Source organism: Vitis vinifera, chromosome 15 (genome assembly GCF_030704535.1).
Source record: "Vitis vinifera cultivar Pinot Noir 40024 chromosome 15, ASM3070453v1".
Classification (NCBI taxonomy): Eukaryota; Viridiplantae; Streptophyta; class Magnoliopsida; order Vitales; family Vitaceae; genus Vitis; species Vitis vinifera.
Genome location: NC_081819.1, coordinates 19836583 through 19859937, shown reverse-complemented (window position 1 = coordinate 19859937; position 23355 = coordinate 19836583). Strand labels below are relative to the sequence as shown.

The window sequence follows — 23355 nt, the reverse complement described above, 5'->3', positions numbered from 1 at the left end:
TAGTTAATCTAAGTTAAATTCAATTTAACCTTTAATTTGAGATACTGAATCAAAGTTTAACTCAACTTTATTTCTCTAAGTTCGAGTTAACTTTCAATTAGTCAAGTTATTCGATTATATAATTCAAAATTTATTTATAGTATTTTTTAAAAAACTTTTTTTTAATATATTTATATAAACATTTAAATAATAAATATGACCAAATTTCAAGATAACAATAACAAAATTAAAAATCAATTTATATATTTTTAAAAAATAAAAAATATATGATATGATATAATATAATTTGATATTTTTTTTTAAAAATAAATAAATATATTATAGATATTATAAAAAGGTTAAATCAAATTTGGATTCTTCATGTCTTGGCCCAATCTCAAAGGATCGGAAACGAAAAACGTAACCCAATCCCAACTTGAGTATCCAAAACATTACCCAAATCCACCCAAATGTGGGGTTGGATTTAGGCTAGGTGGGACCAGCTAGCCCAAGTTACACCCGCAAGTGAGAAAACAAGAAACGGTGTCATTTCAACTCAAAAAGGAAACGGAGGAACCGGCGTCGTTTAAACAAATGACGGGAGAGGTTCGCGGCTCATCTTTTAGCTCAACTGTGAGAGGGGAGAGAGACAGAGGAAGAGAGGAAGAGAGGAAGGAGAAGCATGTGGACCGCGTCCTCGATCTCATGGAGGTCATTTTCAGTCATCCCCATCTCCAATTTTCCCCAAACTGTCGCGGTTCACTCGAATCAACGACGGCACCTCTCAGCGCAGCCTCAAGATGACGCCTCATCTAGCGCCGGAGATACCACCTTCTTCAAATCCAATCTCGACCTGAAAGAAATTGGAGATGGAAGACAGCTGAGCGGGTCAGATGTGTTGTGGGCTTTGCAGAGAGCCGCCGCTCAGAAGAAGAAGAGAATCAGTGGGAGTGGAAACAAGAAAAAGAAGAAGAGAGAGTCATCCTCTGTGGGCGGCAACAGGGGAGGCTCAGCGGAGGATTCCTTGGATTATAGCAATAGCAATTTGAAGCCCTTGTGCATAAAGGGCGATTGGGGAAGCAGGTTGGATGACTTGGAAAGGCGTCTTCAGGAGCTCTTAGATACTTGAATTGAACCCAATTTCATTGTTTTTGTCCAATACTTACTTTCTATTGGGAATATAATTTTTCTTTCAAATACAAGCATTTGACTTATTTCTTGATTTGTTTCAACATATACCATCTAATCGGCCGGATGAGAGATTGGGCTAAAACCCTAACACCCCACCTTTTCTAAGAAGAAATGTTCTTTTCGACTTTGTATGTGGAATCATCAATTCTCATCAAGTGAACCCAAATCTGTGAGAAGGACAAGAAGCCATGAAGAACTCAAGAATCATAAAAGGAAGCTCAAGAAGCTGGGGACAAATGTGAAAAAACATTAATGCAACATCAACTGAATATATTAGAAACATTATTCGTACTGTAAACGACTCCTTGTTTTAATGGTTCTAACTCTTTCTTTTTCTTGGGAAGGAAGGAAGGCTGGCCAGGTAGGGTTTGTTATTTGTTAGGCATAACTACTCAACCAACTACAAACTATATCTATGTATTCTCCTGTCCAAAATGAAAAAAAGCAAAAACAAGAAAAAACACTACAACATGTCTTCATTCTGCTGCTCCTGCTGCTAATAGGGCCGGTACCTTCTACTGCGGTTGTCATCGCCACTTCCACTACTTCCCCCTCGTCCTTGCTGTCCGCTTGACCCATTACTGCGTTCGTTTCTTCGAGGCCTTGGAGGTGGCATCTGTACTCCAGGTTGCTGTCTGCATAATTGCCAAGGCCAGTATAAGCTATAAGAAAAACCATTCTGCAGTGGAAAAGTAGGGATGACCATAATTTGGAAGGAACTGCAACTTACAGAACATAGCCAATTCGACCATCTGGTAGCACCATTGGCACCATATGCATTCCTGCTGGCATTGGCCCCCTACCATATATCACTGGCTGTTGATGTGTGCAAATCCTTAGGTTAAAATTTAACCGATAAGGAACATAAATCAAGGGACAAGGAGAATGGTGCAAGCTCGCTAACATACCTGCTGAAATGGAGCCGAAACGCCATATCCAGGCCCTAGAGAGCCATATGGATTTCCACCAAAACCACCATACCCTGGGTGTGGAAGAAAATTTGGATGCCCAGAACTGTAAGGATGGACGCCCTCAAACTTTTTATCACTCTGAGGCTTAGCAAGGGAAACGTCCAATGCCTGGCCTGTGGTTCAAATTGAACGAATGTTTTATTTTCTGACATGCAGCAAACTCAACAAACAAGAGGTAAGTTTTGAAGCAAAGTCTAGTAGCACTAGCACCCAACCAAGAATTACTATTCTCATCTTACAATTTTATCTATATGTTGAAATTTGAAGACATCAATTATGTGCGACAGAAACCATCACTATGTATTTTCTATTTAGTACTTGGGAGAAACTCTGCTAGTATCTCTAATGTCCAAATATCTTCTTGAACACAAATCTAATCAGAATAGATTGATGAATGTTGTTAATTATCCTCATAACGGCAGCATCTTCACCATAAATTACCTTCAATAGCTGTTGTAAAATTGTCCAACTTTTTTTTTTCTTCTCCTAAAGAGATTATTCTAGAAATATAACATTTACTCTATCTTAGAAAAATATTGAGAAAAAAAATTTAAAATAAATAACATGCTAAAAGACATAACTAAGACAATGAAAGAGCTTTTTTTTAAAATAATTTTTAGGGTAAAGATGAGATTATCAAATGCTTCATGCAGCTTTTGATGTCATTTCAAGGTTTATATTTTCCTTTATATTCATTTATTTTAAACTGAGGGGGCTGTTCAGGGAGTCTAGAGAACAGTTCAGCCCCATCTAGAATAGTCTTGTCCCTCATTTAAATTTTCAGACAACCTTGGTGTGAGAAAAGTACCATCAATTTCATGTTTCTCTGTATCCTTGACAGCCTTCAATGCACTCGACCTTTCAGCAAAATGGATGAATCCAAAATCCCGTTTGCTTTGACCAGATTTGGCAGGTGGCATAACAACTTTTGTGACTTCCCCATGGCGTTGGAACAGTTCCTTCAGTTGTTCAGTAGTAGTATTTTCAGGAATATTTTTCACATAAAGAGCCTTTACCTGAGAATCCCAACACAAGAAGATCAATTTTTTTTAAGACTAGCAGCTTACTAATTTTTCATCACATAGGAAGACATTGTGAAGCAAAATAAGGTCTCCACCAGTTCTCCACAAAAAAAGAATCTAGTTGATTCTTTAATCTCTCCACAAAAAACAGCTACAATTAGTCATTTGACTAAAAATAAGTAAAATAATTTGGAGAATTTGACTTAAAAGTCCCCTCCTGTTAAAAGTTCATCTCAGGTACTCACAATCAAGGACCTGAGGAACCGTCACAAACCTAGGAGGCAGACTATTTTGTTTCATCTTGTTACTACATTTGATTCATTAAGATCCAATGATCCACATTAATGCAGATTATAGTTTTAATTATTTTCAGGTTATCACCTGAGTGACTCCACAGGCCGTGAATGAGCACCTATGTGGTTATGCATACGCACTGGGGCCACACGTTACAGAGCAAGTTGAGCCTTTATTAAAGGCGCATTTTGTATTTCACTTTTAAGAACAATGGCTATTCTTATTGCTTTGGACTATACCTGTGCGGCAGCAGAATGATCAGATGTACTCTTTGGATCAGCCCAGCTAACTGTCGGGGTATTGCCATCTAGCTTGAAATTTGAACTAGACATTTTCTGCCTCCCATAATCTGCACAAGCATTGTTGTAATACTCAACAAAAGCAAAACCACGATTACGGCTTGGATTTTGAGGATCCTGTAATTAAACAAAAGGCATTAGACTCTCACATAAGCATTCGTCTATTCATTCTTAAAATAAGGTGGATAGTCAATTTCAATTCAAAACTGCACCTTTATAAGTTCAATGTTCTCAGCACCAGGACCAATATCCTCAATGACTTTTCTGAATTCATCATCTGTCCAGCTCTTTGGGACATTGCCAATGAACAATCTGTGTTTAGATTCAGATAGAGAACATCTTATTGTTCTCCCCTGCAGCAATTACATCCAGGAAAAATTGACATAAGAAAAGCAATGGAAGACGGTCTGGGCTCAAGGACTGAATCATTCTAAACATCACAAGAATTCACCAAAAACAGTTGGACTATCATAAAGCACCAGGATACCTTGAATTCTTTACTATGTAACTCTTCAATGGCCTTCTGTGCAATCTCCTTTGTTTTGAAGGATATAAAAGCATAACCCTTGCTTTCACCTGAATCCCTATTTTTCATCAGCCTTACCTGCAAAATTATTATGAAATTGAAACCATATTGAAAATCTCCAACAAAGAAAAGTCATATATGCTGCAGTTTTCACCTCCAAAGCTTCGCCAATCGGTTCACACAGATCCCTCAGATCTTCTTCCAAGGCTTCTCGAGGAAGCCCACCAATGAAAATTTCAGAACCATGAGGAGGAAGGGCAAGAAGTTGAGCATGCTTCTCTTTTTCATCTTCATCAACAGAAGCAGTAGGATTTTCTTCATCTTTCAGAGGTTCATTAGCAATACGGCTTTCGTCCACTTCCAGCAATTGATCTTCGCCACTGCCCCCAGCTTTTGAATCCTCATATTCTTCTTCAACATTTTCATCACCGCCTCCCTCTACTCCATCTTCTATTTGTTCTTCAACATCATCATCCATTTCTTCCATGTAATTATCATCATCAAGATCCACCCTATCCTCAACTTCTGTGCCCTCTGCCATGACTGCTTCACGATCCAGACCTTGGCATAAAGAAATTGGACTTCACCTGCTCCCAAATTACCTGCAAGCTTGCATGGTAATTATGGAGGGTGAATTGAAGCCATAAAATATGCATAATGCACAAATATGGCACAGGCAGGCAACAGAGAGAATGCAAGGCCAAGAAAACTCGCAGGGTCAGAAGAATTTCATGGTATGTTTTGGGTAAGTAGCAAAATTAACAGTGAAAGGAGAATGTTCAGAGTATTCTCCACCTGTCCCACCAACTCCCCTGGCTACATTTAGTTGATGAGAAATTGGTGGAAAGGAGAAGAAAAATCATAAAAGAAAATTTGTATTGATTTTAGTTCTACAAAAAGAGAAACTCAACAAAGTGTCTTAAATTACTTGACTGAGTTTTCGTTGAAGCCCTTTCTTTTCTTGTGGGCAGTTCATAGAAGTCAAACACCGGAAATGTATGACTTCAAATTCCTTTCACTTTTCTTTCTATCAGATGTCAACCAAACAGATAACAAAAAGAGGCTTCTCCCCGGTGAAAATTCTCACAAAAATGGAAAAAAAATTAACACCAAACATTCCATTTTCAAAATGAAGTAAACCTAAAATCAAATTGGCCCAACAATATGTCATCTAAAGCTGAACATACGTTTCCATATAAGATCTGAGAATGAATATAAATAAAAAGAAACTAATTCACACTCTTAAGATTAAACCAGAGCCCATGAATGTATATATTCATAGAAGGATACAGAAAAACCCAGAAATGTGATTCAATGTTCCTTGGAACCGCTGTGTAGTAAACCGTGAATATACATATTCATAGAAGCACATAGAAAAATCCCAGATATGTGAATCAATGTTCAGAGGAATCATATGGGTATGGAACCCAACAAAACTTGCAAAAGAAATGAAGTGCAAAATAATGCAATCTAAATAAGGAAACCATGGCAATATGGACTCTAGAGAAGATTGTATCCAACCCTAAACCTTATTGGAAAAAAATATATATATCACAAAACTGAAAGGAATCTAATCTCAAAAAAATAAAAAATAAAAAATAAAAAAATGCTGCAAGCATTAAAACAGGAAATTCAGTCCAAGATTTTTCCTTTCCAGTTCTTTTCCCACGATTTCCCAGAAAGCAAACGGGCGGTGATTTAAAAAACAACAAATTTGCATAAAATGAGCTTGGGAGAAGCACGGAAGAGGCAAATCAAAATTGGGGCAAATAAGGAAAAAAAAGGAGAATTTTGGGAAAATAGAAAGTGGAAAATATATGGAAGGAAAAACAGAAGATGTCAAGTGAGAGAAAGAGAGAAAGAGAGAGAGTGGTGCATACCAGTGGATTTATTTTGTGGGCTGTGATTTTCCTTTTGGATTTTCTTTCACTTTCTCTTTCTTTCTTTCTGTTTCTCTCTCCCCTAGGGCTGTAGATTTTATCATACAAAATGACCTTCCAGAAGCCCCCAATTGGTAAAGCGTTTGTCTACTTGGCCGGTTGACCCAATCACATTTTGACACGTTTTCGCCACGTCCTTATCGGTTTGTCCTCCAGGTGTGATTTTGTCTTTTTCCACTTTATTCAAGATTCATTTATATCAAATCAGTATTTAAAAAAAATAAAATAAAATTAGTATTTACTGAAACAAATTTGGTATTTTAGACCGTTGGATTTAGTCAAATTAAAAAAATTTAAATTTGCATGGACTTATATCGGAGAAGAAATATTTAATGCATTAAATATAAAAAATGTAAACATAATAAATTTTAAAAAATTTCTTAACCTAACAAAGACTAATTAGAAGTCTTTAATATCATAAAACATATTAAATATATTTATTTAAGAAAAAAGTGGGTTTTGACTTATATTTAGTTTGATAAAAATATTAAGATTATGTTTGGGTCTAAAAAGTATTAAGGAAAAAAAAATGTTAAAAAAAAATATTTTTCATATTTAGTTTTATAATAAAAAATATAAAAAAATAATTAAAAATAATTAAAAATTTATGTATTTTTTAATTATTTAATCTTTATATAATAGAGTGAAATAAGTCAAATCAATTTGAGTAAACATAAAAAAGTTAATTCATTAACTTTAAATTTATTTTTTATTTATTTCATTTATTTTTTTATTTTATTATACTTTTTTCTCTATTTTTTTTCCCTTACATTTTCTTTCAATATTTCTAGAACCAAACATAGCCTAAAGAAAGAAAGAAAAAAAATGTTAAAGTTATGTTTGGTTCCATAAAATTTGAGAGGAAATATGATGAAAAGAAAATAAAGAAAAATAATAAAAAATTAAGGAAAATAAAAAAATATTTAAACTTAATAATGTTATAAAATATGAGATTATGTACCACTATTGTAACTTGTAGATGATCATCCATAAATACCTTTTATAAATCCCTATAAAAGGGATAAACCCTTAATAAAATTTTAGAGAGTTTTCCATGCATTCTATTATCTCTTTCTTGCTTTCTTCTTCTCTCACTTTGTTTTACAAAACATTATCAGTACGAATAATCTTTACAAAAAAATATAAAGATTTTTCTTTATTTAGAGAAATAAGAATGATGTTTTTATCTTTAGAGAAATAGAAAGACGTTATCCTTTTTTGAGAAATAGAAAGACGTTCTTCCATTCAGAGAAATAAAAAGATTTTTCTCTCTTTTGTCTCACAAAAGGTATGTGATAAACTTATGTCATGATTTTCTACTTTATCACCCTTTGACTCTCTATTTTCACTTATTTTATTTGAATGCATAAATATGTACAATCCCTATAACCAAAAGTTATGAGATAAATTATAAATTATAGGGTAAATTCATAACCAGAAGTTATGAAAAATATATGTAATCCTTATAACCAAAAGTTATGGGGAAAATTACAAAATTACAAATACATAATCAAAAGTTATGTATATGATCCCTAATTATTTATTTTTAATCATACAATATAATTGGAAGTTATACAAAATAATATTATGTAACCGGAAGGTATAAAATGAATAGTTCATAACTTGAAGTTATGCACAAATTTATGTAAAAAACAGTTCATAGTCTGAAGTTATGTACAAATTTAAATACTTTCTTGTTTTGACAAAATAATCATGACTTGAAGCCATGAAAGATATTAACTTTTAATTTCTTTAATTTCTTTTAATTATATTGTTGTATACCCCCTTTGGTGGTAAAAGGCCCGGGGGGAGGTGATTTCTCAGGGACTTCTCATTATATTTTAGAAGGGGTAGGGGACCCCCAACGGCGGACTTATGGACCCCTTCTCTAGGCACGGACGTGCAGCTGCAGGGGGGCGGTTGCAAACCCATGCTTGCTGATGCATGAACAGGAAGGTGGGTGATGATTTGCTGAGGAGAGAAAACAGAGGAGGAAGAAAGAAGGTGGGGGGAGGTTTTTTTTTTTGGCTAGAGGGATGACTAGTGAAGGAGGAAGAAGGATCTCTCTGTTGATAGCTTGTGAGTATTGCTCTGTTTCAATTCCCTTTCACATTTCCTTATTCTTTTGTTGCAAAATGATTCATGTTTGGTCTCAAGGTGGTGATTGATGGTCATACATTAGTTTATTTTCCGTTCGTTCTATTGGTTTTTCAATCTATTGATAATGCATGAAGTGAGGTTACAACAATTAAATCCTCAGGCTTCTCATCCTTGCTCGGTTCCTTAACGATCTCTTTCTCCATACCTCTTATGCTACCAACCCCCTGCTCATGCACACGTGGACTGCACACCCACTCCTACCCTCCATTTTCCCTTCTCATTTTCCTCTCGTTCTTCTCACTCCTCAAAACACCAGAAGAAGACGTCTACCAAGACAGCAGCCGGAGATGCTCAAAACTCCAACCCCCATTTCGAGCCTAACGCCAAAGCTCCAAAAATCCTAGCAAATGGAGAGGCCCGGATGCAGTTCTGAGAGCATGAGGCTCTCTTACGGCGCTCCGGCGAACCCCATGCACCTCGCATTCCACGTGAAGGTGTCGCCATCAACTCTCCCCACATCGTCGCCGCCCTTTGAAGCCACTCTACCCAGCCCGCCCGCTACAAGAACTCGATGGTCGCGGCATTGTCGGCGATGCACGTGGCGAACTCTCCCCCAGATGGCCAGGTTCGACCGAGGAAGCCCCTCATGCGCCTGTAAAAGCCGCAGCTGCTGGCTCCACTCCCGGACGTCGACGCTGGAACACGGCGACGAATACGGCGCAGGTGGCGTTAGTCGAGGCGGCACGGAAAATCGGCAGCCTAAACCAACTTCGAGGACCTCCGGCGATGCCTCTCTCACCTCCACTTTCTCCGTCATAGTCTTCCTGAGGTGAAGAAAAAGAGCACGTGGCTAAAAGGCCCAAAGAGAAGATGAGAATGGATTTGAATTTTAGTGGGTTGGACCCAAAAGAGAAACCCAAGTTTGTGAAGGCTTTAATTGCCTTGGGCTTGCCCATTGATATCTTTGGACTTGGGCTTGAATTGGGGTACTAGGCCCAAGTTGGTGATGGATTATTGTATTAGGCTTGCCTAATGAAGACATTGGACTTGGGCTTGAGTTGGAGCCCAGGCCCAGTTCGTGTGGATGATAGGCTCCATGCCAATCCTTCAAAAAATCCTAAGTTTAATTTAATACTTCAAAATACTTGTTTAAATCATATTTTTATAAATCAAATCATTATCCTGTATTTATTATTTATTCAAAGTCCAAGCTATCGAAAAAATCATCACATGTCTTAATTTAATTCTTCAAATACTCTTTTAAATCTCATATTTATCAACTAGAATTACTATCCTATATTCTCCTATCTATCTTTGTCAATCCTTCAAAAATCCTAAGTTTAATTTAATACTTCAAAATACTTGTTTAAATCATATTTTTATAAATCAAATCATTGTCCTGTATTTATTATTTATTCAAAGTCCAAGCTATCGAAAAAATCATCACATGTCTTAATTTAATTCTTCAAATACTCTTTTAAATCTCATATTTATCAACTAGAATTACTATCCTATATTCTCCTATCTATCTATGTCAATCCTTCAAAAATCTTAAGTTTTAATTTAATTCTTGTTTAAATCATATTTTCATAAATCAAATCATTATCCTGTATTTATTATTTATTCAAAGTCCAAGCTATCAAAAAAATCATCACATGTCTTAATTTAATTCTTCAAATACTCTTTTAAATCTCATATTTATCAACTAGAATTACTATCCTATATTCTCCTATCCATCTATGTCAATCCTTCAAAAATCCTAAGTTTTAATTTAATTCTTGTTTAAATCATATTTTCATAAATCAAATCATTATCCCGTATTTATTATTTATTCAAAGTCCAATCTATCAAAAAAGTCACATGTTTTAATTTAATTCTTCAAATACTCTTTTAAATCTCATATTTATCAACTAGAATTATTATCCTATATTCTCCTATCTATCTATGCCAATCCTTCAAAAATCTCACGCTTTAATTTAATTCTTCAAGTACTTGTTTAAATCTTAATCTCATAAATCAAATCATCATCCCGTATTATTAGTTGTTCGAAGTCTAATCCATTAAGAAAATCCCATGCCGTAATTTAATTCTTCAAATACTCGTTTAAATCTTATGTCCATCAATGGGAATTATTATCTTATACATTCATTTATTATCTAGCCTAACCCTTCAAAAATCCCATGTTTTTAATATAATTCTTCAAATTCTGGTTTAAATCATATTTTCATAAATCGAATTATTATCCCATGTTTATTTAGTTATTCAAAGTCTAATCCTTCAAAAATTCCCTATCTTAATTTAGTTTCTCAGTAATTCGTTTAAATCTTGTTTTCATCAATTAGGATTATTATCTCATATTCGTCTATTTATTTAAAAACTAGTTCTTCAAAAATCTCATGTCTTAGTTTAATTTTTCAATCCTAAAAATTTTGCAATTCATCTAAATCTTATCCTCACTCATTAGAATCATTATTCCATATTTATTCAAAGTCCAATCTTTCGAAAACCCCCCCGTCTTAATTCAACTTTCGATCCCAGAAATGCCATTATTTGTCTAAATTTTATTCTTGTTAATTAGGATTCTTGTTCCGCATCTATTTATTTATATAGGATCCAATTCTTCAAAAATCCAATTTCTGAATTAAAACTTCAATCCCAAAAATTCTACTACCCATCTTTATTCGCCTAAATATTATTCTCGTTAATTAGTACTATAATTTCATACCTACCTATTTATTCAAAGCCTAATCCTTTAAAAATCCAACGCCCTAATTCAAATTTTCAATTAGAAAAATTCCACTATTTTATTCGTTCAAACATTATTTTTGTTAATAAATATCATTATTCCATATTTTTTTATTTTTTTATTTCAATCATTAAAATTCAACTCTTTAAAACGGATTTCCAAATTTAGCCTTTAGACTAAAAAAAAAATTCCACCATTCACTTTTATTCATTTAAATATCATCTTTGTTATCGTTATCATAAATTCCACGTTTACTTATTTCTTTTTTCTAAAAATTCCAATAATTAGAGTTCAATTATTCAAAGGTCCCGAACTTTCAAATAATTCTTCAAAATCCCAATTCTCTTTCAAATTTGATTTCTAAAAGTTCTCATTCTTGCATTTAATTTCTAAGAATCCAATTTTCAAATAATCTCTAAAATTCTGATTCTCAAATGAATTTCAAAAATTCAGTTTTCCTTCGAACAATTTTAATCCCTGTTTAGTGATGCATGTGATCGATTTTGTGCTCTATATGGTGTACTAACCCTCTCTATTGATAGCGCATGGTGGCTCGTTGCCCAGGTATGAACCCATTTTTCCTCTAATCGTTGTCTATGCATGTCTCGATTCTTATGCGTGCATGATCATTCAGGATATTCATTGATTTACTCATCAATTGCCACATCAGCTTCATCTCATTAGTAAAGACTCGTCTTTATGGACTTAGAGGGGTGCTTTGGTCTTCACCGTACCTTCCCTATAAGTAACCTGACCCCCGAGCCCGATCCGGTTTTTCATAGATCACCTTTTCCAAAACAAGGAGTCGCACTTAAGGTTTTCTTTCTTATTTTGTTTACCCTTTTAAAAATAAAACAAAAATAAGTGACGACTCCAAGTCATTTTCTTAATCAATAAATATCATTTTTTCAAATCAAAATTGAGCTCGCCATCGAGTGGGAAACGCATGAGCCGAAATGCAGGGTCCACAATTGTGTAACTAAAAGTTATACATAAATAATTCATAACCTGAAGCTATGTACAAATTTGAATGTTTTATTGTATTATATATGATCTCATTGCTTTTACACAAGTTATTAAGTTAAGTCATCATTAATGACTAATATTTTTCCATTAATTTTAACTCTTTCTTTATGATAGTATTTATTCAACTCTATAAAGACGGTGTCTTTATTACAATGTTTTATGACTTGTTACTTTGATGAAACTCTTGTTTCATTAATTGGACAACATTGATGATAGACAATTTTAATATTATATTAGGTGATAGAAATCTGATTAAAGATTCTAAAAAAGTTTATACCATGTCACTAGTAGTATTTGATTCTATGTGAATGACACTTTATATGATGCTAGATCCAGAAGAATCATGTAAGACCAACTTGGTCCCCCAGGGTAAAAGGTTGTATGGATGTATATTATAAAATCAGAAATTTTTATTTAGTGACTATTCTACCTATACACTTAAAAGGTAGAATGACATGTTGTGCAGATTATCATTTTAATGAGACAATTTCCTCATTGTTATGGGGAGAAGAGCCAGTTTCAAAAGAACGACGTGAAATTATTTGGAATGCATTGACTTTGACTGAAGTTTAAAATATTATTTATTTGCAAATCTTGCAAATCAATTACCAGATGCATTCATTGATACAAAGAAAGTGACAAAGTCATATATCCCAACTGCAAATACTTTAGCACAAATTGATGTCTCTGTGGGACAGTTAACAAATGAATCTAAGATACGCCTAAAGCGTTGTAGACCTATTGACTCAAATGATGTAACTCCCCAAAAGAGGAGAACCTAAGAAAAACTTGGCCCTCTAAAAGAGACCATCAAAATGACTGATCAGTTTAAAATTGATAAATTTATAGCCCTAGAAGAGGCACAAATAATGCAAAAAGCTCTTGAAGAGGCACATATTAAATAAGAAGCTCCTAAAAAGGCACATATTGAACAAGAAGCCCTTGAAGAGGCACATATTGAACAAGAAACCCCTGAAAAGGCACATATTGAACTAGAAGCCCCTAAAGAGGCACATGTACCTGAAAGTTGTGAGATCTCAATAAGTTATGTATACATGGGAGAAAAATGTGATCAAAATAATATTATTATTAACATTATTTTCACTTTCCAAGTGACCTCCGATATAATAAGAAATGATGAAGATCCTAAACCATGAAATGTGAAAGAATGTCGACATAGAAATGATTGGCCAAATGGAAAGAAGCTATGCAGACAAAGTTAAACTCATTAACAAAACGAGAAGTTTTTGGACCTGTAGTCCAAACACCTGAAGATGTAAAGCGTGTTGGGTACAAATGGGTATTTGTACAAAAACGCAATGAGAATAACGAGATCATAAGATATAAAGTGCGATTTGTAGCACAAGGTTTCTCGTAGAGACTTGGTATTGACTATGAGGAAACATACTCTCCCGTCATGGATGCAATCATATTTCGTTTCTTAATTAGTTTGGTAGTCCCAAAAGGACTAGATATGCGTCTCATGGATGTTATTACAAAAAATTTATACGGATCCATGGATAATGATATATACATGAAAATCCCTGAAGGATTTAAATTGCCTAAAGCAAATTGTACAAAGCCTCGTAGCATGTACTCAATCCAGTTACAACGATCCTTGAATGGATTAAAGCAATTTGGACGCATGTGGTACAATCGCTTTAGCGAATACTTGCTAAAAGAAGGGTATATGAATAACCCTATATGCCCATGCAGCTTCATTAAGAAATCAGAAACCGGATTTGCAATTATTGTAGTGTATGTTGATGACTTAAATCTTGTTGGAACTCCTGAAGAGCTCACAAGAACAATAAATTACTTGAAAAAGAGAATTTGAGATGAAAGATCTTGGAAAAACAAAATTTTGTCTCGCCCTACAGATCGAGCATTTTCCAAATGAAGTTTTAGTACATCAATCAATATACATTAAGAAAGTTTTGAAGTGTTTTTATATGGATAAAGTGCATCCTTTAAGTTCTACAATGGTTGTTAGATCACTTGATGTGAAAAATGACCCATTTCGTCTTTACGAAAAAGATGAAGAATTACTTGGTCCTGAAGTACCATATCTTAGTGCTATTGGTGCACATATGTATCTTGCTAATTGTACACATTCAGACATTGCTTTTTCTGTCAATTTATTAGCAACATACAGTTCCGCTCTAACTCGAAGACATTGGAATGGTATCAAACATCTATTGCGTTATCTTGGCGGAACTACTAATATGAGTCTATTTTACTCAATGGAATCAAAACAACAATTTCTTGGATATGCAGATGCAGGATATCTTTCAGATCCACATAAAGGTAGGTCACAAACAGGGTATGTGTTTAATTACAATGGTATTGCTATTTCATGGAGATTTGTCAAACAAGCAATGGTGACCACATTATCAAATCATTTAGAAATACTAGCAATTCATGAAGTAAGTTGTGAATATATGTAGCTAAGATCTATGATCCAACATATTCGAGAATCATGTGGACTCTCCTTTAACAAAGGTGACCCGACAATATTATTTGAAGATAATGTTGCATGCATTGCACAAATTAAAGAATGATACATTAAGGGTGATAGAATTAAGCATATATTTCCCAAGTCTTTTACTTTCATTAACTCCAGAAGAGTGATGAAATTGCTATTCGACAAATAAGATCAAGTGGCAATTTTGTAGATTTATTCATAAAAACATTGTCAACTGCAATACTCAAGAAGCTTATTGGAATACGTAGACTCAAAGATTTCCATGTTGTGCTACTAGAGAAAATATAATCATGTTTACATGAGGAGGAACGAATTGATAAGAATATCACTATGTTGCACTATTTTTTCCTTCGTTCAGGTTTTGTCCCATTGGGTTTTACTGATAAGGTTTTGAACAAGATAGTTATAGTAATCCAAAAGAGTATTGTACTATTTTTTCTTCACTAGGGTTTTTTCTAGTAAGGTTTGAATGAGACATATTCTTATGATCATCCAATGGAAAGTGTTATAAAATATGAGATTCTGTACCACTATGATAACTTGTAGATGATCATCTATAAGTATATTTGGTAACTCCCTATAAAAGGGAGAGACCCCTAATGAAATTCTAGAGAGTTTTCTCATGAATTCTATTATCTCTTTCTTGTTTTCTTCTTCTCTCACTTTGTTTTACAACAAATAAATTATTTGTATATGTTTATTTAAACTTATTTTACTTATTTCCCTTTATATAATAAAGGTTAAATAATTTTAAAATATATAAAATTTTGAGAAACTTTAATTATATTTGATTATTTTTTTTATATTCTCCGCAATAAAACCAAATATGAGAAAAATTATTTTTCTAAGCTCTTTCCTTAGCAGTTCGGAGGAAAATTATTTTTTAATATTTGGTTTTACCATGAAAAATATAGTAAATAAAGCAAAACATAATTAAAATTAGTAAACAATTAATATATTTTTCAATTATTATTTAATCTTTAGATTTGAAGTGTGATGTAAAAATCATTTATTAATTTTAAATCTACTTTTTATTTTCCCTTATTTTTTATTTCCTTACAATTTTTCTTTTTCCTTGACATTTTACTTGAATTAAAAAAAATTAAAATGATCAAATATCTTTACTTTTAATAATTTTAATTAATATTTATTAGCATTAATTTTACTTAATATTTACTTTCATGAATATTAAATAATCAATTTTGTATTGTGCACCCATAAACAATTATAAAATGTTTATTAGAAAAAATAAATTATGGTTGTGGAGTCATGGATATAAAGAGATTCTCAGTAGAGTTAGAAAAATATGCCAAAAGAGATTTGAAATTCAAAACAATTTAGTTATTTTTATTTATTATTAAAAATTATTTTTATTTTTAAGTTATGATATTAAATTATTTAACAGCTTAAATTAATCATTTAGCCATTTTTGTGAAAAATTATTTATTTTTCCTTTCCTATAAGAGAGTCAGAATTCAATAGTTCATAAATTCATAACTAATTTTTATCATATTTTGATTTTATTTTATGACTTTTACATAAGACTAAAGAATTTGAATTTTCTCTTCGTTTATTTTCCTCAACACTCTCCACAGTCCAAACGGAGCCCCATCCATCAGCCATCACTCTTCTTGAATCTTCAACCCGTGTTTTATGAAGTTCTAAGCTGAGAAACAATGAAGCTTGAGGCCACACCATCTGTAGGGAGAGAGATGTGGTTTACCTGGAAGGTTGGAAGGCTGGAACTGGAAGGGATCCAATTAAAGAAGTACTGCCCAAAACCCAGCTGAGTATCTTGTGATTTTTGTGAAGAAAAACCAATATTTATTCCCTTACCCTATATACTTGCTTGTAAATATCAGTTCTGAGTCTGTTTCAGATACTGTTTCAATGGTATGTTTCGTCCCTTGAAAGTGTGCAAACCCTGGCGTCCTTATAAACCTTGCCTGGTCTGCAAAAATAGCCCTTTTCGGGGGCACAGTGGGAGTCCTCTGAGCATATGCATAGCCCCTCTAGAGCACACCCTTTCTTGAATATGGTCACCCCTTTTTTCAGTCCAAGAACTTGGTCTGTCCACTCACTGGAGAACAGTCCTAATGGGTCATACCTTTCTTTAACCTTCAAGAATTTCCAGGCATTCTTGTACTTCTTGATGGCTCCATCGAACGCCAGATTCCGATTCTTCGCCCAGTGTGGCAGTCCTCCATACTTGAACAACCCCATCTGCTCTACCTCTTCCAGAATGTCTTCATAAAGTCTGGGAGTCATGGGGTCTTTGCTTCTGTAGTGTGTGATATCGAAGTCCAGTGCGTCTTCTTGTTTGCCCAAGTATGCGGTTGAGGCCTTGACATATCGCATGAGGATTCCATTGTAGAGTTCCAGGCCACACATGGCTTTGGGCTCGATCTCCAGTAGTTTCTGCACATCTCGAATGAAACTCCTGACTCGGGACAAAGCAATGCTGAATGTAGTTTGGTGAAAGAACTGTCCCTTCACCCTTGGATCCCATGGGCATGCTGTGATCCGAGCGTCCTCAATGCTGTCAAGGCAGGTGCCGGAGGCCTGGAGGCGGTTGTGATATCCAATGACGGGATAGCCAGTGAAAATGATACCTATTAGTATATATAGAACCACCTAATTCAACCACCGGAGGACAAAATATACTACAAACCCACATGAAAGGAACAACACAGAATGGTTTAATATACACATCTAAGAAATACCATTGTTGGTTAAGCCATATGCTGCGCGACTGAGGGCCAGTGTCGTCAGCTTTGCAGCCGTGCACTTCCCATCAGCATTGCCCTTGAGTTCTTGGTTCTCCTCTAATACAACAAGTAGGGAATTACACATTAGAATGAAATTGGGAAGTAATCAGATGGCAGTCTATATATATATATATATATATATATATCTATGCTTGTCAGCTAACCTGTAGTTCTTAAAAGAGCCAGTGCCAGTGAAGATGTGGAGCGAAAGCCAGTGAAGTCATTTAGGCCATTGCCTGACGTGTTGGAGGGGACGCGATCATCGATTCGGTAGACTGCCTTTCCTTGACTAGGGTACCATGTGATATCTGCAAACTCATGCCGGCTGCCGAATGTTGCTGCTTGATCAGCCAAATCTGAATCGTTCTTCGTCGTGTAGTCGATGGATCGCTTGAAGAGGGGTTGCAGTCTCAATGTTGCCTATACAATGTCCCCATTGTTTAATTTCAATATTTCTATTACTAGTACACAGATAAGTAACAATAAAAGAAGGCTCTTCACACCAGATCAGATACCAAAGAAGTGGAGGTTTTCTTCCATTGATGGTTCAATGGAACATGCCTAGGAATTTTGACTCACAGATAGGAACAAATATGGAAATTGATTGATGGTAAGGTCTAACAACCTATACCATAACTGGTTCTTAATGGTCTGTACTTTTGGCATTTAGCTCATTGGAGAGGGAATCTCCATTTTGATTGTTACTATCCACACTGCCTTTTAGTGGGAGACAGCTCATTCCCAGTGAAATGGAATTCCACTAATTAAATTAAAATTCTGACTTTAATGGTAGATTGTGATGGGCTGCATGCCTGCAACTATTGAATTTATTATCACCCAGTGGGAGGGTTACCATTTGCAATAAATCTAATTGAAAGTGCTCCTCCATTCTCTTGAAAACTGTAGTTTATGGTAATAAAAGCCCTATTCTATACGCCAACATGCGGTGCAAGTAAATTGTAATCACCAACTCAGAGTCACACCCCACTGTGGATATTCAAAACTGATCAGGGATCTCAGTGTTCATGAATGATGGAGAATTTTACTGCACTTTTATAACTATCGCTGCAGGGAGTACAGGATCAGTAATGGAGAAAATCAATAGAGATGCGCCAAACACCAAGTCAAAAACCAGATCATACCTGGGAAATAACTCCAAGAACTCCAATTGAGACCTTTGCTGCATTGAGATCTTCATGGCTGGTGTCAAGTGTCCGGACTTGAACGTATCCATTTTCACGCCCAGCTGGGGTGATGATTCGAAGTTGCTCAACGTATTCATGGACTGAACTCCCCTTGCTCCACAACGAGCTTCCATGTGCCCCACTGCTGAGTAGACCGCCAATGGTCAAGCCCCACCAGTATGGTGCGTAAGGCAATGCCAACCCAGCCTTGGCAGCCTCATCGATAACCTGCCTTAGAGTCGCCCCACTCTCTATACTTATTGTCATTGCTGATGGGTCGATATTCAATGTGCGGTTGAGGTACTTGGTGCTTATAAGAAGTCCATCCTCGCCATCAGTGCAAACTAGCTTAGGAATGCTGTGAGAAAAACGAGTTACTGCCTTCATCTTGGTTCTGTCCATGGCTGCCTTTGCTACAACTGATATAAGCTCTTCTTCTGTTGTGGGGTACGCCACAGCTGATGCTCGACATCTGCTTCGATCAGGGAAGGCGCCATAGGAGTTCGTTATCGTGCAGTTTGTGTTTTTGGATGCACACTTGATGGGATCCTCAGGAGGACTGCAACCCGCCATACATAACAATAGGCACAAGCATTTTAGAAGGAAAATTTGGCGAAACTTTGGCATGGCTGAGAGATCGGTTGGCCAGGATTTCTCTGGTGAATAGGATATGTAGTCACAGATAGTATTGTAACACACACCAGCATTAGTTTGGCGTAGAAGGGTTTATATAAAGGCTGATCACTTAGGCCTGACCCCGTACTGGAATGCTTTGAAGTCAAGATCAATAATGGTTTTCCTTTTTTTTTATTGAGATTTTAGAGCTAGCTGTTGGGTTTTAGCGTGGTTTTGATAAAAATGAATCAAATACTTAATTTTTGTAGGAAAAGAGTGAAGGGTAATCCATGGAAGTCGGCAGTTCAGACTTATACGTTTGGTCCTCGTGGCATGTGGGTCAGGGCATTTTAAACTGGAAGGTCGGGGGTTTTGGGTCACCACCTAACACATCTCCATATGAAAGTGAATTTTCCCACTAGGAAAATGCAGCCCACGAGCAAGTTTTAGCCAAAATGCTTCTCCTCATCTGGGGTCATTTGTTTTTAATGACGCAACACACACTTTAAGTAACGGGAATAAATTCTCCTTTTGGGTGTTGGTTGAGATTTCAGGCCGTTTTTAAAATTCCTGTTGTCCCATCCATCCCTGTTTATAGCTAGGAGCTTCCACTGAGTTGTTGGGCAGTTACATTTTTTATTTTCTTTTCTTAAATGGGATGAAAAAGTAGAGAAATATGTCACAATTCCATAAGAAGAGGGGCTTGAGCCCAAAATTGTTTTGAAATATCCCATTTTTTTCCTATGTATTTCAATTGAAATATACAAGTCTGGACCATAAAATGTTGGAGTTAAGAATGGGTTGACCTTGACATTAACTAAAGGGGATTCTTTTGATCCTGAGATGGTTTGAGTTACAGATCATGGATATGATACCTGAAGAGATCAATCATTTTTCAAGAAACCATTCAGGGCCCTGTGGTGCTTGGAGACATTTGGCAGAAGCAACAAGGCATGGGTGGCAATGGTGGAGGGGAGTGGGTGAGGATTTATCAGTCTCCAACATCATCATTGAATTTTCAATACCCAATAGACAGTCTCGGAGTCATCATTCTGCATCTCAACTTCCGAGCTAATCAGCCAAGGCCACGCTACTACTCATGACATGAGAAAAAAGGCAAGAGGTTGCTTTTAGATTCCATGCTAGTTTGTTGTAGAAAGACCTCACCAGGAGGCAGCAGGGGTAATCAATTCCACTATCATTATGAATCTCAGTGAAGAAGTCAGAGGGTACCCTCTCTTTATTATTTGTTCTTTTGGGTGTGCCTGGGCTGATACTTTAATGGACATGGAAAAGAAAGAGAAAAAACTATGATAAGCTTTTTCAAGGCATCAGAAATGGGTGGAGAGTGCAGAAAAGGATGAAGTCAGTGCCAGAAATAGAGCATTTTGAAGCATACAAAAAGTAGAGAGATTATTAGAGGGTTAAAAAATGAGCAAACCTACGGGAGATCTTGGAATAAGCATTTTTACAAGATAGTTGAGGGTCAATCAAATGGCTTAAGGAAGAATTCCATCAAATAGAGATTATCCAAGGGAGGAAAGCCAAACTTTGAAAAAGCAAAAAAGATACACAAAACCCAATCAAGCACTCAATCCTCTGCTCTACATTTCATGCCAACAACCAACCCCTATCATATTTCAATCTATAATTGAATGAAAATTTATCAAGTTGTGGGTCATCTCTCATGGTCCTGTCTTCATCATTAATCACCTCATCCACCTTCTAAGGTCACTGGTTGAAGAAGGGGAGATCTCCCCACCAAGACTGTCTGTGCAGCAAGAAGAATAGTTAGACTGTTGTTCCAACCCCAGATATCCTCCACCCACACTCTTGAAACTTGGACTCCTCAAGTTATGTCCATAGCCTCCATAGCCAATTCCACCGCTGTAAGGATCCGGGGCAGGGAAGGAAAGGCGTTTTCTCGCAGAGCCGGAGACAGAGCCAGGGCCACCCCGTTCCCTCTCCGGTGTTGACGGTCTCTGCCTTGGTGCACTTTGTGACCGAACCCGGGCCTTAGTGGACTCGGTAGCTGCCATGTAATTTGGCAATGCAGGACCACCACTGCCACCACCACTAGTAGTAGCGCCCCTTCCTTGTTGATGCAATCCTCCATTGTAGTAGTAATTAGACCTTAAACTGGGTGTTTGAGAGGTGTGAAGGCTTCTGTCTTCTCTTCCACAGCGAGGACTAGCCGACCGGACTTGCAGAGGCCTTGTTTTAGAGGGAGAGGGTGTGATAGGAGATTGGTGGTGGGATACGTTTTGGTGGGCTCTATGAAGAGGAGAAGCAACAGAATGCGAATTGGGTCTTTGGAATTGGTTTGGTTGGTACTGGTTTTGATTTGATCTTCGGAAATTAGGAGCTAAGTAGGAATAAGGTTGGGAGGTGTCAATTTCCACAGTCTTAATGGGGTCTCTCTGGTCAGTTGAAGCTCGTCCCCTGCTCTCCCAGGGCTTCGTGGCCATCCACCGATCCAGCCATTTCGGTTTCTCTTCAAGCTCATCCTCATTCCCCATTGACGGGCTCCTACCAGTTCTCCATATCTTTCATAAGGAATTTCAAAAAATCGCACCAGTCACCTCATCAATCCAATTACACAAAAACAAAGTCAAGACATCCCAAAAACAGAGGAATCCAGAGACTAGTGTATGAAACCTGTTGGGATAAGGCCTGAGATAAGTTCTTCTCACGCTTCAACGCAGCTTCCTTTCTGGTCTGCAACATGGCCTTCACTTCCTCAATGGTATGTGGGCGTTCATCCCAATCATCAGCGATGCTACTTCCTTCTCTCGACTGCCATTCACAAACCCAATCAAAATTACGGTAGATTTTAAAATTGCTTTGAAAATCTGGAGTTATGAAGAGACCACTTACAATTGATTTTCTCTCTGCAATGTCCTGAAGATACCGGGATTCCCACAAACTGTTTGTATCGCTGAATGTGGATTTTCGACTTCCCTCGTGGGAAAGTCTCAGGCGCTGATCGAGCACTCGGGCCTGCACTCGAACAAGAGCCTGCATGCATCGGAGGGTCATCTTTGCTTGCTTTCTGACGTTGTGACCTCTCACTAAAGCTTGCAATTTTACCAGTCCTTTAAGCGCACGGAGAGCTCTTTTTGCCTTGAAGCACCACCACAATTATTTTATCATTAGTGAGAATAGCGAAGAAATAATGTTTGAGTAGCATTTGAAAGCATTCTAAAAGAGAAGATTTGTCAATCGGAAGTGTTTTGATTGCTTTTGAAAGCAACGTTTGCGTCGCTGTTGCTTTAGAGAAAGCAAGAAAGTGGACTACTTTCGAATGGAAAGCAATGAGTAAAGCTATTTTTTGCTCCTTACGAGATAGCCTCTGAAAGCAGTCTGAATAACAATGGCAGCGTAGTTTTCTTTGGCATAGTGATTGGACGGCCTGGTGAGCCGAGCGACCTCCACTGCCGCTTGGGCGGTGGCGACGGCGGCCTCGGCGGCGGCTGCGGTAGCCACGGCCATCGCAATCGCATGGCGTTGCTCGGCGGCGGCAGAAGCGGAGACATCATCATTCACCGGTGCAACACCACCGCCACCGCCAGCGCTGAAGGAAGCTGCAACCTTTGACTGGGTTTGTGGCGATGCGGTTTCTTGGTTCGTGGGTTTCCGGAAGATCCATCTCCGCTTCTCTCTCTTCTGCGCAAAACCCAGCAAACACCACCATTACATCGATCTACCCACTCATTCAAACAGCCCAAAAAACAGAATAAATTCAAAATTTACAACAAGATAAAATCTCAAACCTTTTCTTCGTCTTCCTCCTGGTCATGTTCCTCTCTTCTTCTGCCACTCCTCTTGTCAGTCTCTTTAGTAGGAGATCTGAAAGCCCTTTTCACAGCAGTCAACCATGAGCTTCCTCCCTTCTTCCCCATAACCCAGCCGCATTTACAGCAGCCCTGCTAAAACCCAACTCCACAAAACAAGAAGCAGCTAGTCGAGAGTTGATAAAAGGTGTGTAAATCTGTACGCCTAACTGCGTGGCAGAGATGTAATAGATTTTTTGTGAAATACTAGTGGCGTATTTTTGTGGCATGGGAAAACAGTAATGGTAGTGTCAGATACTGCGTCAACAACTATGCATAAATATATTAAATACAACGTGAGAGAGAGTCGTGAGACCCAAGGGTGTACTGTGTAGTGACTCTGAGTGTGAGAGAGAGAGAGAGAGGGAGGGAGGGA

General features: G+C 36.7%; 4 protein-coding genes across 6 annotated transcripts; 1 reads left to right on the top strand and 3 right to left on the bottom strand.

Annotated features, from left to right (window-relative positions):
* Positions 1 to 527: 527 nt before the first annotated feature.
* Positions 528 to 1178, top strand: LOC104881852 (uncharacterized). The gene has a single exon (XM_010663187.3). It carries the CDS (start codon positions 662 to 664, stop codon positions 1106 to 1108), a length of 447 nt encoding a protein of 148 aa, XP_010661489.1. The 5' UTR covers positions 528 to 661; the 3' UTR covers positions 1109 to 1178.
* A 231-nt stretch (positions 1179 to 1409) lies between these two features.
* On the bottom strand, positions 1410 to 6289 carry LOC100241942 (heterogeneous nuclear ribonucleoprotein Q). 3 transcript variants are annotated; one of them, XM_002264798.5, is made up of 9 exons: positions 6163 to 6289; positions 4437 to 4884; positions 4244 to 4360; positions 3969 to 4109; positions 3697 to 3873; positions 2950 to 3157; positions 2079 to 2254; positions 1901 to 1986; positions 1410 to 1805 (listed from the first exon to the last, which is right to left on the bottom strand). In XM_002264798.5, the coding sequence occupies exons 2-9, from the start codon at positions 4821 to 4823 to the stop codon at positions 1667 to 1669; spliced, it is 1431 nt and encodes a 476-aa protein (XP_002264834.1). In that variant the 5' UTR covers positions 4824 to 4884; positions 6163 to 6289; the 3' UTR covers positions 1410 to 1666. The 3 variants fall into 3 exon arrangements, with proteins under 3 accessions (XP_002264834.1, XP_010661487.1, XP_010661488.1); XM_010663185.3 differs by having other exon boundaries at positions 4437 to 4891; positions 6163 to 6268; XM_010663186.3 differs by lacking the exon at positions 6163 to 6289 and adding an exon at positions 5211 to 6154.
* Positions 6290 to 16080: 9791 nt separating this feature from the next.
* On the bottom strand, positions 16081 to 19250 carry LOC100260872 (probable L-gulonolactone oxidase 6). The gene is made up of 4 exons (XM_002267232.4): positions 18490 to 19250; positions 17512 to 17767; positions 17303 to 17404; positions 16081 to 17191 (listed from the first exon to the last, which is right to left on the bottom strand). Exons 1-4 carry the CDS (start codon positions 19156 to 19158, stop codon positions 16467 to 16469), a joined length of 1752 nt encoding a protein of 583 aa, XP_002267268.2. The 5' UTR covers positions 19159 to 19250; the 3' UTR covers positions 16081 to 16466.
* Positions 19251 to 20578: 1328 nt separating this feature from the next.
* Positions 20579 to 23355, bottom strand: LOC100264217 (protein IQ-DOMAIN 17). The gene is made up of 5 exons (XM_002265085.4): positions 22920 to 23355; positions 22489 to 22812; positions 22024 to 22269; positions 21805 to 21942; positions 20579 to 21692 (listed from the first exon to the last, which is right to left on the bottom strand). The coding sequence occupies exons 1-5, from the start codon at positions 23046 to 23048 to the stop codon at positions 20856 to 20858; spliced, it is 1674 nt and encodes a 557-aa protein (XP_002265121.1). The 5' UTR covers positions 23049 to 23355; the 3' UTR covers positions 20579 to 20855.